This window comes from Bos indicus x Bos taurus, chromosome 3, assembly GCF_003369695.1.
Source record: "Bos indicus x Bos taurus breed Angus x Brahman F1 hybrid chromosome 3, Bos_hybrid_MaternalHap_v2.0, whole genome shotgun sequence".
NCBI classification, from domain to species: Eukaryota; Metazoa; Chordata; class Mammalia; order Artiodactyla; family Bovidae; genus Bos; species Bos indicus x Bos taurus.
The window spans coordinates 99,421,863-99,440,294 of NC_040078.1; the positions used below are offsets into that span (position 1 = coordinate 99,421,863).

General features: G+C 45.3%; 1 protein-coding gene and 1 pseudogene across 1 annotated transcript in view; both read left to right on the forward strand.

The window, feature by feature from the left end:
• The window catches only part of LOC113889928 (cytochrome P450 4A25-like), a 58,903-nt gene extending 45,425 nt beyond the window's left edge, over positions 1-13,478 (forward strand). Inside the window, exon 13 of the mRNA XM_027537352.1 lies at positions 13,407-13,478. Within this exon, the coding sequence (XP_027393153.1) occupies positions 13,407-13,414 (8 nt within the window). The 3' untranslated portion in view covers positions 13,415-13,478. The remainder of the gene's footprint in view (positions 1-13,406) is intronic.
• Positions 1,026-13,148, forward strand: LOC113882515 (annotated as a pseudogene).
• Positions 13,479-18,432: the final 4,954 nt, after the last annotated feature.

Sequence of the window (18,432 nt, forward strand, 5' to 3'; positions counted from 1 at the left end):
TGTTTAAGGTAGAGCCTCCTTAGACACTTGCAGAGGGATGACTGTGTGGATGTACCGAGAGAAGGAATGGGAGACACAGTCCTGGCAGCCCTCCAGTCCCTGGTTCTCCCCTTCCACACCCTGGCTGCCCCTGCCCTCATTCTCTGTGAGATGTCCCTGAGCCCCAGCTTTATTTTTGTGCTTCCTTCTTTCCTACATTAGCTATGATTCTATCTGACACTTACAAACAGAATTTTGTATTAAAACTCACTCATCACTCTTACATGTACTCATTCCTTCTTCATGAACTTATTGCTTCTTTGAAAAGTGAGGCTTAATCTCTATGAACATGCTCTACACTCGCTCTAAAAACAGGGATGATAGATATGAAAGACAAGCCTGTCAACATGATGCCAAGCGTTTAGAACACTGAATGGAAACATGATAAGAGAGGCACCCAGGGAGTCTTGAGAATCCTAGGAAGGGACACCTTGGGGTCAGCAGCTTTGGGCTTAAATGATCTCACCTGGGTATATATCCTTTACATGGGTTTCCTCATTCTTCAGTGAAACAAGATCAAGTAATATTCCCCCCTCATACAGGTTTGCCTTAATTTTACATAAGCCTATGAAAATGTTTTGTACTCCATGGAGTTAATCCCTGAACATTTATCAAGCATTCACTGTGTTTAAAGTTCTAATGGCAGTTCTGAGTGAGAAACAAACAAGGAAACTAAATCAGATCTTAGGCCAAGTTCTGGAGAGATAGTAGAAGTCTGGATCAGAGTCTGACTCAGCAGTTCTAGTCTTTGATCTCTGTGGATACCCTCAGAACCATCTCGCCATGCCTGTGCAAACATTCAGCCTTACCTCAAGCACTTGACCTTGAAACAGAGTTGCTGCTATTTTTTATTTTTTGCTCTTGTTATAGTTCCAAAGGAACAGAGTCAGCAACAACTTCTGAAAAGGACAGAGAAATTCCCATGTATTTGTCCTCAATTTCCATGGGTGAGCAAGGTTAGCCCTGTGACCTCTGACCCTAACGGCATGAAGGTGGTCCTGCCAAGGACAGGTAGAATGAAACCCACATGCCAGCAGGAGCAAATATTCCCTCTGGAGTACATGCCCTGGGTCTGTGAAATTCCAACAGAGACTGGCCCTTCATCATCAGTATGCGACTCTCTACCAGCCATCCTTGAAGCCTGAGAGAGTCAGGGATGGGAGGTAAGTTCATAGTGGGTGAGACAGGTCGATAGCTGAGAATCATCAGGAAGGGAAGGCCGTTCATAGTATTATTATTATTAAAAATAGTCATGATAGTAGCAACAACTCTCTGTAGTGTTTTCTCAGATCTAAAGAATAAGAGATAACAAGTACTATTAACATGAACTCTTATTAAGCACCAGATGTGTTCCCCATTCACCACAAATAGAAAAAGGCTGCAGGTAGCAACGAAGACCCAGCACAACCTGTGTTTAGCACAACAGACTAAATTAATTTTAAAAATTTTTGATTAAAAAAATAACCCTATAAGCTGCACAATTTTATTCTTTATATACTAGAAAGGAGGGGATTCTTTCATGATGTATCACTATGGATAAAACTTCTGAGATGTCTCAGTTTTCTTAATTTTTTCTGTACAATAAATAAGTAATAACGACTATCAAAGGAAACAGATTTTTAAATGTTTTCAGAATGTGATCATACTTCAAACATATATGAGTTTTTATAACTCATTTTAAAAAACTTTTATTCCCATGCAGTTGATTTACCTTGTTCTGCAGTGTTAGGTGTACAGCACAGGGATTCAGATTCCTTTCCCTTACAGCTTACTACAAAATATTGAGCGTAGTTCCTCGTTTTATACTGTAGGTTCTTGTTTCTCCTACTCTTTTTTAACCTTTATCTCAAACTGTCACATCTAAATGGTACAGCAATTTTGGAAATTCACTTGCTGGAAATGTACTGGCCTTCCTGACTTTTCCTGTCACATACCTCCTTCTGACAATCTGGGTTCCTCCTATGCAGTCCCCAGTCACTCCTCTGATCCAGTCTCCCCGACCCCCACACACATCCATCTGTGGTCCAGGGAATGGTACTTTCCTGTTGGAGGGGCAGATGTGGTGCCAGTACTGGGGGATGCTGACCTCAGCCTTCCACCATGACATCCTGAGGCCCTCCATGGGGCACATGGCCTACTCTGTCCAACTGATGGTGGTGAGTCCACCTCTCTTTCATCTGCACATATCACACCAAGCTCAATCCATAGTTCACTCTCAAACAGATATATCTGTCAAACATCCATCAGACACAGCCCCCCAGAATAATGCGGTCAATCCCAGAGACACACACGTCACACACTGGAAGTGCACAAACACATTGTCAAATGCTGAAACTCTCTTCTACAGCCAAGCCTGTTCCCTCTTGCAGACACATGGACACATTATTACCCATCTTATGTGGCACACACTTCAACACACATATGCTACTGCCATATAGAGGTAAGATTTGCAGCTATGATGGGGCTGCATCTGGGCCCCCAGAGTCCTCAGCTCTGGCTGGGAACCACTGTTCTGGGACAGATTCAATTATCAAGGGGAGAAAGTCTCACCTGCAGAAGGAGGGAGAGCTGGAGAAGGAGAGGAAATGGAGGCCCTTGGACTTCCTGGACATCCTCCTCTTTGCCAGAGTGAGTGTGGGCAGGAGAGGCCTGAGCCTTTGGGCAGAAGCACACAGGAAGGGCAGACCCTGCACACTGGCCCTGCCTCCACAGATGAAGACTGGGAGCAGCTTGTCTGACAAGGACCTCCATGCCGAAGTGGACAAGGTCATGTTCAAGGGTCAGGAGACAACAACCAGTGGCATCTCCTGGATCCTCTATTCTCTGGTCTCCCACCCTGTGCATCAGCAGAGGTGACAGAAGAGATCCAGAGGCTCCTGGGGGATGGTGCCTCCATCACATGGTGAGTGTCCTGGAGATGGAAGAATCCTGTCCCACCTAGGTAGAGAGAATCCTGGTTGTCGAGTCCTGCCTGCCCTCAGGTGGGCTTCCTTTCAGGGACCATCTGGACCAGATGCCTTATACCACATGTGTATCAGGAGGCACTGAGATTCTACCCACCAGTACCAGTTATTGGCAGAGAGCTCAGCAAGCCCATCACCTTCCCTGTTGGACACTCCTTACCTGTATGTATAAACTTCATCTCACCACTCAGCTAATCACTCTGTAGGACCACGTGGTAGATCAGAAATCCACGTGTGCTTTTCTAGTTGTGTGATGACATGACTATTGTACCCAACTTAAGGTAATTATTTACTCTGTAAAGTCACTTGCTCATTGGAAGAAAAGCTATGAGTAACCTAGACAGCGTATTATAAAGCAGAGCCATTACTTTGCCAACAAACATCTGTCTAGTCAAAGCTATGGTTTTCCAGTAGTCATGTATGGATGTGAGAGGGACCATAAAGAAAGCTGAGCACTGAACTGTGGTGTTGGAGAAGACTCTTCAGAGTCCCTTGAACTGCAAGGAGACCAAACCTGTCAATCCTAAAGGAAATCAGTCCTGAATATTTATTGGAAGGACTGATGTTGAAGCTGAAACTCCAATACTTTGGCCACCTGATGCGAAGAAATGACTCATTAGAAAAGACCCTGATGCTGGGAAAGATTGAAGGCAGGAGGAGAAGGGGACAACACGAGTCTGAGCAAGCTCTGGGAGTTGGTGATGGACAGGTAAGCCTGGCGTGCTGCAGTCCATGGGGTCACAAAGAGTCAGACACTACTGAGCACTGAGCAGCTGAACTGAGCTAGGATAAGGTGTGTGAAATGCATGACACAGAACATGAACACAGCAAAAGCTCAACAAACAAATGTTTGCTCCTGAATGTCATCTTGTAATAGGCCCTAAAATTCTAATTCCTTGAGATGTGAAGGCTTCAGAGAAGAGCAGACAGAAGCCAGAGGTGTGATTCTTCCATATGGGGTCTAAATATAGGAAGGAGCTCAGGAACTCCACTGTTATGGGTCAGATGGCCCAGTCTCTGAGGAGCCCTCTGATGGATGGCAGAGAACAGTCAATGATGAGGTCTGAGAGCCCTGCCATGGCTGGAGGCTACCCATTGGCTCACCTCCAAGTGGGTCTGAATTCCAGCCCTGCCACTCCTAGTTCTGTGATCATAGACACATCCCTTACCTCTTGGAGGCTCAGGGGCTTCATCTCATCACAGGGACAGGACTACCTTCCTTGAGGGCTGTGTGAGGATTAAATGAGTTATTGCACATTCCCCAAGGGCCATGATGGCACTTGATAAATATAGGTTGTCACCTGAGTTGCTCCTAAAAGTAACCTGTGAATTATTTTACTTCTCAATTTGGGGCCATGGTTAGCTAGTCCTAATCTGTGCTCATGTGCTTTGTCATGCCCAGACTGCCTGTCTTGCAAGACCACCATTTCTTTTAGAGTGATGGAAATACTGTTGCAGAAGTTGGTCTGTCAAGAAACCAAGCACCGCATTCGGAAAGTCGGAAATTTCAGGTTTACTACGCTGGTGAGCCCAGAGGAGTTAACACTTCCAGTTCTGAGGCTTGAAAAACCGAGTTACAGAGCTTTTATAGACAGGGCATGACACCAGACTTTAGTGGGCATCTCTAACTCTTTATAGGCTAGTTCAAACTAGGGGTGTCCTGCAGGCAGAAGCAGCAGTTAGGACACAGCAGGGGAGATGCCTGACCTTTCCATAAACATGGTTAAGCATGATTACAGGGGCTGGGTAATTGACATGGGTGATGGAAGTAAGTTTCAGCTGCTAGCATTGTAAGTTTCTGTCTTTCTGAAACTATGTAACTTACATGACTTTGCAGGAGCTAGCTGAGTTGCAGAAGCAGAAAGAGCATGAGGTTATTTCCAGCTGGGTGCAAGGTTTTAAATTTTCCTCTTCAGTATGATGGCCAAGGGAGAAGGGGATTGGATGCTCTCTCCATACCAACTCCTTCGCCTGCTCCTGCTCTGGGATACTTGTCCCCTGGTGGATTGGTGGGAGGAGTTTGACCTCACTTGTCCTGGCCCTGGTACTCTCTCTTCAGGTGTTTGACTCATCCTAGTCTGCACCAGGTCCTGCTGGACACAACCATGCCTTCCTCCCCTTCTCAGGAGGATCGGGTGAGGCCTTTGTACTTGGGGAAGAGGTGTGACTGGTTGCTACCCCATGTGTGTGACTGTCTACATTCATATGAAGTACACACAGTTATGTTCTTGTATGCTGATGTGTTTGTTAAGAAGGCATGGGTCTCCATGTATAAGAATTGCATCAGGGCCTGCCATGGAGATATTGACCTCCTGACATCCACAATGATTGGCCACATTTCCATGTCAGTGGCCTGTCCAAATTATTCTTGGATTTTGGTCACTTTAAGAGTATGATTTTTAATTTTAGAAGTTTTCATGAAAGTTGAACTTCAGATGTTTGTTTTAACAATTATCAGTCATCTTTAAAAGTGGTTTTCTCTCTTACCACATTCCTAGTCCAGCGCACTGCCTTTTCTGCTTAATTCACCAACTAGCCCCTCTCTATATCTGTCCTGTTTGCATGAGCTTGGATTTCCAGCTGCCCTCCATGCCCTGAGGTTTCAAGTCAGGTCTGTGATCAGTTACAGTTGCCATTTGAAGAAAGTTACACAGTCATGTGTGTGTTCTCTATTTCTGTAGTCCATCCCAACAAAATTTTGGCTGTATATTCCTATAAGCATTACACTTCTCCCAGCTGCTAAAATTCTTTTTGTGTTCAGTTCAGTTCAGTCGCTCAGTCGTGTCTGATTCTTTGTGACCCCATGAATCGCAGCACATCAGGCCTCCCTGTCCATCACCAACTCCCAGAGTTCACTCAAACTCATGTGCATCGAGTCAGTGATGCCTTCCAGCCATCTCACCCTCTGTCGTCGCCTTCTCCTCCTGCCCCCAATCCCTCCCAGCATCAGGGTCTTTTCCAATGAGTCAACTCTTCTCATGAGGTGGCCAAAGTACTGGAGTTTCAGCCTCAGCATCAGTCCTTCCAATGAACACCCAGGACTGATCTCCTTTAGGATGGACTGATTGGATCTCCTTGCAGTCCTAGGGACTTTCAAGAGTCTTCTCTAACACCACAGTTCAAAAGCATCAATTCTTCAGTGCCCAGCTTTCTTTATAGTCCAACTCTCACATCCATATATGACTACCGGAAAAACCATAGCTTTGACTAGATGGACCTGAGAGAGTCATTCCTAGGCAGGTTGATAGGGAGTCTAGGGGTCCCCAAGGAGATAGGGATCTGGAATTCTCAAAGAGGAAGAAAGGACAAACTTTTTTTCCTTCTCTACCTTCCTTTGGATTATATAACAATAATGTATCCTGCCTGAGGACAGTCTCTGGATTAAACTTTCTGGCTAATTCTGTTATCTTAAAATGTAAATTATTGGAGTAGACCTGGTTTTTACAAGGATGTATCCTGCCTGAGGACAGTCTCTGGATTAAACCTTCTGGCTAATTCTGTTATCTTAAAATGTAAATTATGGGAGTAGGTCTGGTGAGGTCTTTACAACCTCCAGACATTCTTTGGATTCATTGAGATCAGATCAGATTAGATCAGTTGCTCAGTCGTGTCCGACTCTTTGCGACCCCATGAATCACAGCACGCCAGGCCTCCCTGTCCATCACCAACTCCCGGAGTTCACTCAGACTCACATCCATTGAGTCAGCGATGCCATCCAGCCATCTCATCCTCTGTCGTCCCCTTCTCCTCCTGCCCACAATACCTCCCAGCATCAGAGTCTTTTCCAATGAGTCAACTCTTCTCATGAGGTGGCCAAAGTACTGGAGTTTCAGCCTCAGCATCAGTCCTTCCAATGAAATCCCAGGGCTGATCTCCTTCAGAATGGACTGGTTGGATCTCCTTGCAGTCCAAGGGACTCTCAAGAGTCTTCTCCAACACCACAGTTCAAAAGCATCAATTCTTCGGTGCTCAGCCTTCTTCACAGTCCAACTCTCACATCCATACATGACCACTGGAAAAACCATAGCCTTGACTAGACGAACCTCTGTTGGCAAAGTAATGTCTCTGCTTTTCAATATGCTATCTAGGTTGGTCATAACTTTCCTTCCAAGGAGTAAGCATCTTTTAATTTCATGGCTGCAGTCACCATCTGCAGTGATTTTGGAGCCCAGAAAAATAAACTCTGACACTGTTTCCCCATCTATTTCCCATGAAGTGGTGGGACCGGATGCCATGATCTTCGTTTTCTGGATGTTGAGCTTTAAGCCAACTTTTTCACTCTCTACTTTCACTTTCATCAAGAGGCTTTTTAGTTCCTCTTCACTTTCTGCCATAAGGGTGGTGTCATCTGCATGTCTGAGGTTATTGATATTTCTCCCGGCAATCTTGATTCCAGCTTGTGTTTCTTCCAGTCCAGCGTTTCTCATGATGTACTCTTCATAGAAGTTAAATAAGCAGGGTGACAATATACAGCCTTGACGAACTCCTTTTCCTATTTGGAACCAGTCTGTTGTTCCATGTCCAGTTCTAACTGTTGCTTCCTGACCTGCATACAAGTTTCTCAAGAGGCAGGTCAGGTGGTCTGGTATTCCCATCTCTTTCAGAATTTTCCACAGTTTATTGTGATCCACACAGTCAAAGGCTTTGGCATAGTCAATAAAGCAGAAATAGATGTTTTTCTGGAACTCTCTTGCTTTTTCCATGATCCAGCAGATGTTGGCAATTTGATCTCTGGTTCCTCTGCCTTTTCTAAAACCAGCTTGAACATCAGGAAGTTCATGGTTCACATATTGCTGAAGCCTGGCTTGGAGAATTTTGAGCATTACTTTACTAGCGTGTGAGATGAGTGCAATTGTGCGGTAGTTTGAGCATTCTTTGGCATTGCCTTTCTTTGGGATTGGAATGAAAACGAGACAGCAAAAGAGACACTGATGTATAGAACAGTCTTATGGACTCTGTGGGAGAGGGAGAGGGTGGGAAGATTTGGGAGAATGGCAATGAAACATGTAAAATATAAGGTAGGAAACGAGTTGCCAGTCCAGGTTCGATGCACGATGCTGGATGCTTGGGGCTGGTGCACTAGGACGGCCCAGAGGGATGGTATGGGGAGGGAGGAGGGAGGAGGGTTCGGGATGGGGAACACATGTATACCTGTGGTGGATTCATTTTGATATTTGGCAAAACTAATACAATTATGTAAAGTTTAAAAATAAAATAAAAAAAAAAAGAAAACTGACCTTTTCCAGTCCTGTGGCCACTGCTGAGTTTTCCAAATTTGCTGGCATATTGAGTGCAGCACTTTCACAGCATCATCTTTCAGGATTTGGAATAGTTCAACTGGATTCACTGGAGAGTATATAACTTCATTGCCAACACTAGCAAGGGGGTACTCTTTCTGCCCCCTTCTGATGCCTATGTCAGAAGCTTTCTCTATCTCCTTTATACTTTAATAAAACTTTATTACACAAAAGCTCTGAGCGATCAAGCCTCGTCTCTGGCCCCGGATTGAATTCTTCTCCTCCGGGGGCCAAGAATCCCAGTGTCTTCACATGATTCAACAACCTTTCAGACCTTTGTTGGCAAAGTAATGTCTCTGGTTTTAATATGCTGTCTAGGTTGGTCATAACTTTTCTTCCCAGGAGTAAGCGTATTTTAATTTCATGGCTGCAGTCACCATCTGCAGTGATTTTGGAGCCCCCCAAAATAAAGTCTGTCACTGTTTCTCCATCTATTTGCCATGAAGTGTGTGTGTAATTGTGCATTATTTTCATTGTTGTATAGGAGAAATCAACATAACACTGTAAATAAATTAACCTCCAATTGAAAAAAAATGATTGACACAGAGCTTGAATGCAGCAAAAGCTCAGGAAACAAATGTTGACCCTTCTATATAGTCGTATGATGTAGCCTAAAATTCTAATTCCTTGAAACATGAAGGCTTAAGAGAAAAGCAGACAAAGGGGGAGGCATGGTTCTTTCATATGGGGTCTAAGTAAAGAAGGGAGCTCAAGGACTGCACTGTTATGGGTCAGTTGGTCTGTTCTCTGAGGTGCCCCCTAGTAGATGGCAGAGAGCAGCTGATCATGTATCTGAGAGCCCTGCCATGGTTGGTGGCCACCCACTAACTCACCTCCCAGTGAGTCTGAATCCCAGCCCTACTCCCTCCTAGCTGTGGAATCATAGACCCAACCCTTAACCCCCCTGAGGCTCAAGTGCTTCATCTGCTCATAGATATAGGAGTGCTTGCCTTGAGGGCTGTGTGAGGATTAAGTGAGTTACTACATATTCCTCAGAGTCATAATGACACTTGATAAATGTGAATTGTCACTCAACTGCTCCTAAGTGTAACCTTGAAGTTCTTTTACTTCTTAATCCTGAGCCCTGATCACCTTCTCCTAATCAGTGCTCATGTGCTTTGTCATTCCCCACCCACCTGTCTTCAAGAGCATCATTTCATTCAGAGTGATGGAGGGTGCTCCCATGGTGGCTCCCAGGACGTTTGTGAAGACACTCATGCCCTGCACTATGGGACCATCAGGCTTCTCTCTCTCCTCTCTGCCCCACAGGAATCATCCTCCCCTCTCCTTTTATGGGCTTCATCACAACCCAAAGGTGTGGCCAAACCCAGAGGTACAATGGTGGTGGGAGGAGGAGATGGGATGCTCTCTCCACAACAACCTGTCCTCCTGCTCCTGCTCTGAGATTCTTGTCCCCTGGTAGATTGATGCTAGGAGTTTGACCCCACATGTCCTGGCCCTGGTGTACTTTCTGCAGGTGTTTGACCCATCTTGGTTCACATTAGGTTCTACTCGACACAGCCATGCCTTCCTGCCCTTCTCAGGAGGATCCAGGTGAGGCCTCTGTACTGGGGGAAGCAGATGTCACTGGTTGCTACCTGCTGTATGTGACTGTCTACATTCATATGTGGAGCATGAAGTTCTGTTTTTGTATGTTGATGTGCTGAGAAGGAGGCCTGGGTCTCCATGTACAAGAAAGCCTTCAGGGCCCTCCATAATGGCGTTGACCTCCTGATGTCCACAAGGATTGACCTCATTTCCATGTCAGTGGCCAATCCAAAGTATCCAGAGTTTTCCTCACTTTAGGAGTATGACTTTTTAGCACTAGAAGTTTTCATGAACGTTAAACTACACATTTGGTTAGCACAATTTCAGTCACCTTAAAAGGTGATTTTCTCTGTTCCCGCATTCCTAGTTGGTACACTGCCTTTCTGTTTAATTCACCAATTTCCCCTCACAGTATCTGTCATGTTTGCATGGGTTTGGAACTTCAGCTTCCTTCCATGTATAGGATCAGCTACAGTTGTAGTTTGAAGAAGGTTTCACGGTCATGAGCATGTTCTCTATTTCTGCAGTAACTCCGATAGTTTTGACTGTGTATTAATATAACCGTGACATATTTTCCTGTTGCCAAAATTCTATATATAATAGCAGAGGTTATATACCATAATCCCAGATTCTACAGAGTCTAATGTTAGTAAGAAAAGGCGTAAAGTGGAGGACAATCAAGTCTGCTTTGGGGAGTGTATTGCTGATCCTGCTCATGGTGCCAACTATCTTGCTGTTCACACTGTGCACACTGTTTGCTGAGCCCAGGGTAGTCAAGGCATGGGCTAAGAGGCTGGAAGAAGACTGGAGGAGCCATAGGAACTGCAGACACATTTATTCTCTCCTGGCTGGCAAGGCTGCCATAACACTGCCTGTCTCCTTGCTGATGCAGCAGCTGTAGCAGCAGTCATAACATAACCATAAGGCAGCCAGAACACAGTCAGAACATAACCTCGTATAACATAACCATGATGTTGCTCCAATATAGCCCCAATGCAGCAGGAGCCAGGGTTTTCTTGGTGAAACTAATTAAGGTGTACCACACACTGCCCCCAGGGCCTTTTCAGGTGGAGCTTATATAACAAAAGTAGCCCCAGTCCAAGCGAGTACCATGTGAAGTGTGAATGCAGTGCCATACAGTGATCTCATCTGTTACATAATCATTGTTTACAAACTGTGGGGCAAGAGCAAGAGGCCACAGGGCAAGAGAGCCTGACCATGTCATCTTGGTTAATTTGCTCTTTCCCTACAGGTGGAAAGCTTCCTTGTATTTGACAGAAGCATTTGAAAAATCCCTTGCATGTAAAGTATAAAGCACCCTTGAAATAGCTGTTAACCTGGATGATACACTCCTAAATGATTGCTGTGAAATCGTAAAGGCTACAAAAAGTTTGGCTTCCCTGGTAGGTCAGTTGGTAAAGAGTCTGCCTGCAATGCAGGAGACCTGTGTTTGATCCCTGGGTTGGGAACATCCGCTGGAGAAGGAAATGGAACCCACTCCAGTATTCTTGCCTGAAGAATCCCAAGGACTGGTGGGAATCCCATGGGCTACATACAGTCCATGGCATCGTAATTTCAGTGACTTTGTAACTTAGTAGAAACAAGTTTTTTCTGACTCTACAGTTCTAGGAAATTTTCAACTGTGAATCAACATTCACAGAACAGCTTTGAAGCAAATTGTCTTCCTGAATTGCTTCTAGAATTTGGTTTACACCACGGTCCAGTCCTTCCTTGTAGACATGGCTGCACGTCATGCAGCTGCCACTAGAGGAAAGGCACTAGGCAGCTTGATTTTAGGTCAGAATGAATATTTGTTATGCTCTCAGTCCATTTGAGTTGTTTTCAATTCAATTAATATTGTTCAAATGTGAAAGTATGTATTAAGCGTGTCTCCGTGTGCCAAGACCTGTGCTAGGAGATGGGAACACACGGATGATAATGCTGTCCTCCTCCAGGGCTCACTGTCAACAACAGGTCTCCTCAAGACAGACATCATTCACACATCCACTCTTTCACTCATTCATTCCTTGGGCAGACTGTGGAGGATCCACGATCCAGCACTGTGCTGGACACTGGATGTGCTGTGTCCTTGAGTTACACCCATGGTGCCTTCAGGGTCCAGAGTGGGAAGAGGTGCAGCCAGCAGAGGGGGTGAGGGTGGTGGTCACTGGATGGAGCCTTGAGCATGAGGATGGCAGAGGCGAGGGGCGGGGACCTCAACCGTCTCTGAGTCAGGAAGACGAGAGGGACAGATCCCAGGTGAGTGAGGAAGAATCCAGAGAGGGCTGTGATGCCACTGAGGTACTGGGACGTGTGCTCCCTGTGATGCGGAAGATAGCAGGCCTGGAGCTACTGTGGGTTTAGAGGGAGGGGAGGAATGGAGGCTGAAAAGGCCAGATGAGGAGCCCAAGGGATGGTTAGGAGGGTCATTTCTGAATTAGAATGGGAAGGTTCCAAAGGTAGATTGACCAAGGAGGTGAAGGGAGACAAGAAGTCAGATCATTAATTGGGAGGCAAATGATCAGCAGGTTCAGGGTCATTAACCCTTGTCCTCTCTAGGAAGGCTCCCTGTTGCCATTCTGATTCCTTGCACAACCCTGTCTTATCATCTCTTGGGACTGAACAGCCTGTTTTTCCACCATAGGTGGTAAGGTCCCGAGAGGGTGTCTCAGGACCCCTGCCCCCTACAGTGCCCTGGGCTGACCTGAAACCAGGAATTGCCCATGGACGAGTGAATAAAGTACTAGTTCACATTTTGATCCACTTGACTTGACTCTGTGGCTTAGAGCACTGATGCCTCCCTACAGGTTTCCTGCTGAGAGCAGGAGTAGGAAGTTGGAGATAGTCCTTGGAGAGGTGGGCTTTGTCTTAGGTCAGGGGGAGAGTTTGGCCCAAAGCTTCACTGGCAAGTTCATTGTGATGAGTAAGGAAGGGATCAGGGCTGGGCCATGTAGGGGACAGCCCTGAATCCCTGTGCTCAGCAGGGGTTAGAAGCCTCCGCTGTCTTCCTTTTCCCCTCCTTACCCAGGAACTGCATCAGGAAGCAGTCTGCCATGAATGATGCAAGGTGGCCGTGGCCCTGACCTTGCTTCGCTTTGAGCTGTCATCGGATCCCTTCAGGGTCCTTGTGCCTGCTCCAGTCATGGTGCAGAGATCCAAAAATGGGATCCACTTTCAACTCAGGAAGCTCTCTGATCCAGGTGGGGACAAGGACAAGCCCTGAGGGCCCCTGCCCGCCATCCTGTCTTGCTGTCACTCTCCCTGTCCTTGCCCCTTTGCCCACTTCCAGCTTTGATCTGCCTGCCTGCCAGCTTGCCTCATCTCCTGCCTCCTGCCCAGCAGCACACTTTCTGCCCTTCTCCTCTCACCTTTCTCCAGGCTCTCTATCTGCTGTCTCTCCATCTGTCTCTGACCCCCTGTATCTCTCACTGTCCACCTAATCCTGATTGCCTGCTCTCCTCCAGCATGTCTATTCTCTCCTGTGTTTTTTCCCTTCTGCCTGCCTGTATACCTGTATTCACTTCTATTTTGATGCTACAATAATTTGCCTCTGCCTTAGGGACTTAGAACAACACAAAGTTATCCTCTGATGGTTCTGGAGTGAGAAGTCAGAAATGGGTTTCCCTGGACACAACCAAGATGTTGGAAGGTCCCCTATCCAGAGACCTAGGTTAGGATTGCACTTTTTGCTGTTTTCACATCTGGAGCTGCAATCCTTGCATTCCTTGGCTCCTGGGCCCTCCTCCACATTCAAGTCCTGAGGCATCTACAAATGTCCCTCTGCTTCTGTCTTCACATAATCTTCTCTTTTATCAGGACTTGTGATTTACCTGGGTAATTCAGATAAAACAGGCTTGTTCTGGGGTTTTGGGAACTAGGACAAGGACACCTGGGGAGCCATCACAGGACCTGCTAAATCCTGTGTGACTTCTTTGCCCTGTGCTCAGCTCTCTCCCATGTGTGAGATGGGCCTACCCTTGTTTCACTCACATGGCATCCTCTTTCCCCATCTCTGCATAAAGTTCACAATATCATATGGAGTGTGTATGTCTGCTCTGAAAGGAATTGGATGAAACAGAAGAGAGATAAGTGGAGGGAAGACAGCGGAGAGGAGGAGGGAAAATGATACCTGCTCTGTGGGGCTGGAACCCCAGCAGGGAGAGCATGTCCAGCCCCCTTGCAGCCTCACACTCTGGGGTCCCTCATGCCCCACACCCTGCCTGGCATCTGAGGCCCCCGTGACAGCTGAGTCAGGAGAAAGGGCTTGTCTCCAAAGGCTCAGAGGGAAGATGCTCACACCAGCACCTGTCGGGGAAGGAGCCTCCTGCCCTTCTCTGGTAGCTTCCTCACCACATCTGTAGAGGGGCCCAGCCAGCACCCACCCTGTGCTAGCAGGGAAGACTTTATAGACTTGTCCAGGCACAAGGGTCTCCACTCCAGAAGAGATTTAAGCAGAGCCCAGCCTGGCCATGTCAGGCAGCCTCCTGGCAGCCCTTCCTCACAGGCAAGGCCTCAGGCTCTTCAGAGGCCAAGAGTGGACGCCTGTCCTGGAGGACCTGAGAGGAATTAGCTGGGCACAAGCCTTGGCTGTTGCGGGGGTATGTCAGACTCGAATCCAGGACAGCTGGTGTCACCTCTCCCACAGGACAGCACCTTGGAATCCCTGACATGTGGACTGGCCACTCTGTGTGAGGACAGGCTTCTTCAGCCCTGCCATTCCTGGAGACCATGTTGGGGCCTGTCCTCCTGACCCTGGGCACTGACCAGAAACAGGCCCCTTGTACTCCACCTCTAGCCTTTCTGCACCCAGCCCTGCTACCTTATGGCTCTGCACACAAGTCCTCTTCCTCCCACCCCTGCCCTTCCTAGCCCAGGGCCCTGGTGCCAGAGGAGACGTCCCTTCAGCCCTGTGCTGTGCTGTGCTGTGATTGCGCCATATGCCTCCTGAAGGGACATCTCCCCAGCCAGTGCCTGAAGCTAGGGCCTTGAGACCAGTTCTCCTGCAACTGGTTCCTAGGTCACTAGGTTAGTTCATTATGCTCCAAGAAGGGGCCAGATGGACACTCTGTGTTTGACTGGAGGTGGGGAGGAAAGTTAGTTTGGAGTATCCTGGGCAGGAAACTTGGCAGGTTCCCCAGTGTCAGGGAGTCAGAAAGGCACAGACTGGTCACTCTGAGAGGATGAGATTATGGTCCCTCACTCTCTTCACATAGCACTGAACCACATTGCTGAACCAATAAAGGAAAGTTTCATTGTTCAGGGTCTTAGGGGAAGGGAAGGCAGAGATCTGAGAGGAACCCAAAAGGGTTGTAGGTTGGGCTGGGAGTTGGTTGAGTGTAGGTGCTTACCCACCCTTGACCTTTAGTTTGGACAAATGTCCAACATGTGGCCCGATCTGTTGTGTGTGAACTACCCTCCATCATGAGTTCAGACAAAGGAAGATGGTGTTGGGATCCCAGTTAAGCTGGTAAGGGAGCAGTTTGGAGGAAAGACTCAGAGTTGGAAAACCAACCTATGGTTACCAAATGGAAAAATTAGGGGCAAGGTAAATTAGAGGCTTGGTGTTAACATATCCACACTACTATATTTTAAGAGATAGTTAGCAAGGACCTACTGCATAGCAGGGAAATCTACTCAGTATTCTGTAATAACTATATGGAAAAAGAACCTGAAAAATGCATATATGTACATGTATAACTAATTTCTTGGCTGTACACCTAACACATTGCAAATCAACTAGATACCAATATAAATTAAAATTTTAGTTTAAAACAGCAACAAAAAATTGCAGCTAAACACCATGAAACATCAATTGAAATCCAGAACATTACAGAGAAAATTTCACAGAGAACTGACATATGTTAAAAACATAAGATGACTGCACTTATTGGTATTAAAATTAACCATACTTGCTGCAGTGCCTCATTAAATATTTATTTGCAGCCCAGAAGAGCACATCATACATATGTATTATTTTGGTCTGGCACTTCAGAAAGACTCATCTCACAATTAGTCCTTCTCTTAAACTGTAAGCCACATACAGAAATCTCCCTTGACGCTTGAAGACAAAATAATGTAGAAGCTTTTACAAGAAGGTTAAAGAACAGATGGGTAGTAGATTTCACTGAACACTAAAGCATAACAAACTTACTAGAAAGGAAAATGTTGCCCAAGCATGGTTCAAATGCAATATACTGAATGAAATTTCTGTGTCAGGTATTTTTTTTCTTTCAAGTTTTATTTGAGAACAATAGGAGACTAAAAAGCCTGTCTCACAATTTTTTAAATTTATTTTTTATTGAAGGATAATTGCTTTACAGAATTTTGTTGTTTTCTGTCAAACCTCAACATGAATCAGCCATAGGTATACATATATCTCCTCCTTTTTGAACCTCCCCATCTCCCTCCCCATCCCACCCCTCTAGGTTGATACAGAGTCCCTATTTGAGTTTCCTGAGTCATACAGCAAATTCCCGTTGGCTATCTGTTTTACATATGGTAATGTAAGTTTCCATGTTACTCTTTCCATACATCTCATCTTCTTCTCCCCTCTCCCCATGTCTATAAGTCTATTCTCTATGTCTGTTTCTCCATTGCTGCCCTGTAAATAAATTCTTCAGAACCATTTTTCTAGATTCCGTATATGTGCGTTAGAATATGATATTTATCTTTCTCATTCTGACTCATTTCACTCTGTATAATAGGTTCCAGGTTCATCCACCTCATCAGAACTGACTCAAATGTGTTCTTTCTTATGGCTGAGTAATGTTCTGTCAAGTATATGTACCACAACTTCTTTATCTATTCATCTGTCGATGGGTATCTAAGTTGCTTCCAATGTTCTAGCTATTTTAATAGTGCTGCAATGAACAATGGGATACATGTGTCTTTTTCAACTGTGGTTTCCTCAGGGTATATGCCTAGGAGTAGGATTGCTGGGTCATATGATGGTTTTATTCTCAATTTTTTAAGGAATCTCCATACCATCTTCCATAATGGCTATATCAACTTACATTCCCACCAACAGTGCAAGAGAGTACCCTTATCTCCACATCCTCTCCAGAATTTATTGTTTGTACTCTTTGATGATGGCCACTCTGACTGGTGTCAGGTGATATTTCATTGTAGTTTTGATTTGCATTTCTCTAATAATGAAAAGCAGAGACATTACTTTGCCAACAAAGGTCCATCTAGTCAAGGCTATGGTTTTTCCAGTGGTCATGTATGGATGCAAGAGTTGGACTGTGAAGAAAGCTGAGCACCGAAGAATTGATGCTTTTGAACTGTGGTGTTGGAGAAGACTCTTGAGAGTCCCTTGGACTGCAAGGAGATCCAACCAGTCCATTCTAAAGGAGATCAGCCCTGTGTGTTCTTTGGAAGGAATGACGCTAAAACTGAAACTCCTGATACTTTGGCCACCTGATGCGAAAAGTTGATTCATTGGAAAAGCCTCTGATGCTGGGAGGGATTCAGGGCAGGAGGAAAAGGGGACAACAGAGGATGAGATGGCTGGATGGCATCACTGACTCAACGGACGTGGGTTTGAGTGAACTCTGGGAGATGGTAATGGACAGGGAGGCCTGGCGTGCTACGATTCATGGGGTTGCTAAGAGTCAGACACGACTGAGCGACTGAACTGAACTGAACAGAACTGAATAATGAACTATGTTGAGCATCTTTTCGTGTGTTTATTAGCTATCGGTATGGCTTCTTTGGAGAAATGTCTGTTTAGTTCTTTTCCCACTTTTTGATTGGGTTGTTTGTTTTCCTGGTATTGAGTTGTATGAGCTGCTTGTATATTTTGGAAATTAATCCTTTGTCAGTTGTTTCACTTGCTGTTATTTTCTACCATTCTAAGGGCTGTCTTTTCACCTTGCTTATAGTTTCCTTTGCTATGCAAAATGTTTTAAGCTTAATCAGGTCCCACTTGTTTATTTTTGTTTTTATTTCTGTTACTCTAGGAGGTGGGTCATAGAGGATCTTGCTTTGATTTATGTCATTGAGTGTTCTGCTTAAGTTTTCCTCTAAGAGCTTTATAGTTTTATAGTTTCTGGTCTTACATTTACATTTTGAGTTTATCTTTGTGTATGGTGTTAGGAAGTCTTCTAATTTCATTCTTTTACATGTAGCTATCCAGTTTTCCAAGCACCATTTATTGAAGAGGCTGTCTTTTCCCCATTGTATATTCTTGCCTCCTTTGTCAAGAATAAGGTACCCCTAGGTGTATGGGTTTATTTCTGGGCTTTCTATCTTGTTCCATTGGTCTATATTTCTGTTTTTGTGTCAGTACCATACTGTCTTGATAACTGTAGCTTTGTAGTATAATCTGAAGTCAGGAAGGTTGATTCCTCCAGCTCCATCCTTCTTTCTCAAGACTGCTTTGGCCATTCGGGGTCTTTTGTGTTTCCATATACATTGTGAAATTTTTGTTCTAGTTCTGTGAAAAATGCCATTGGTAATTTGATAGGGATTGCATTGAATCTGTAGATTGCATTTGGTAATATAGTCATTCTCACAATATTGATTCTTCCTACTCAGGAACATAGAATATCTCTCCATCTGTTTATGTCATCTTTGATTTCTTT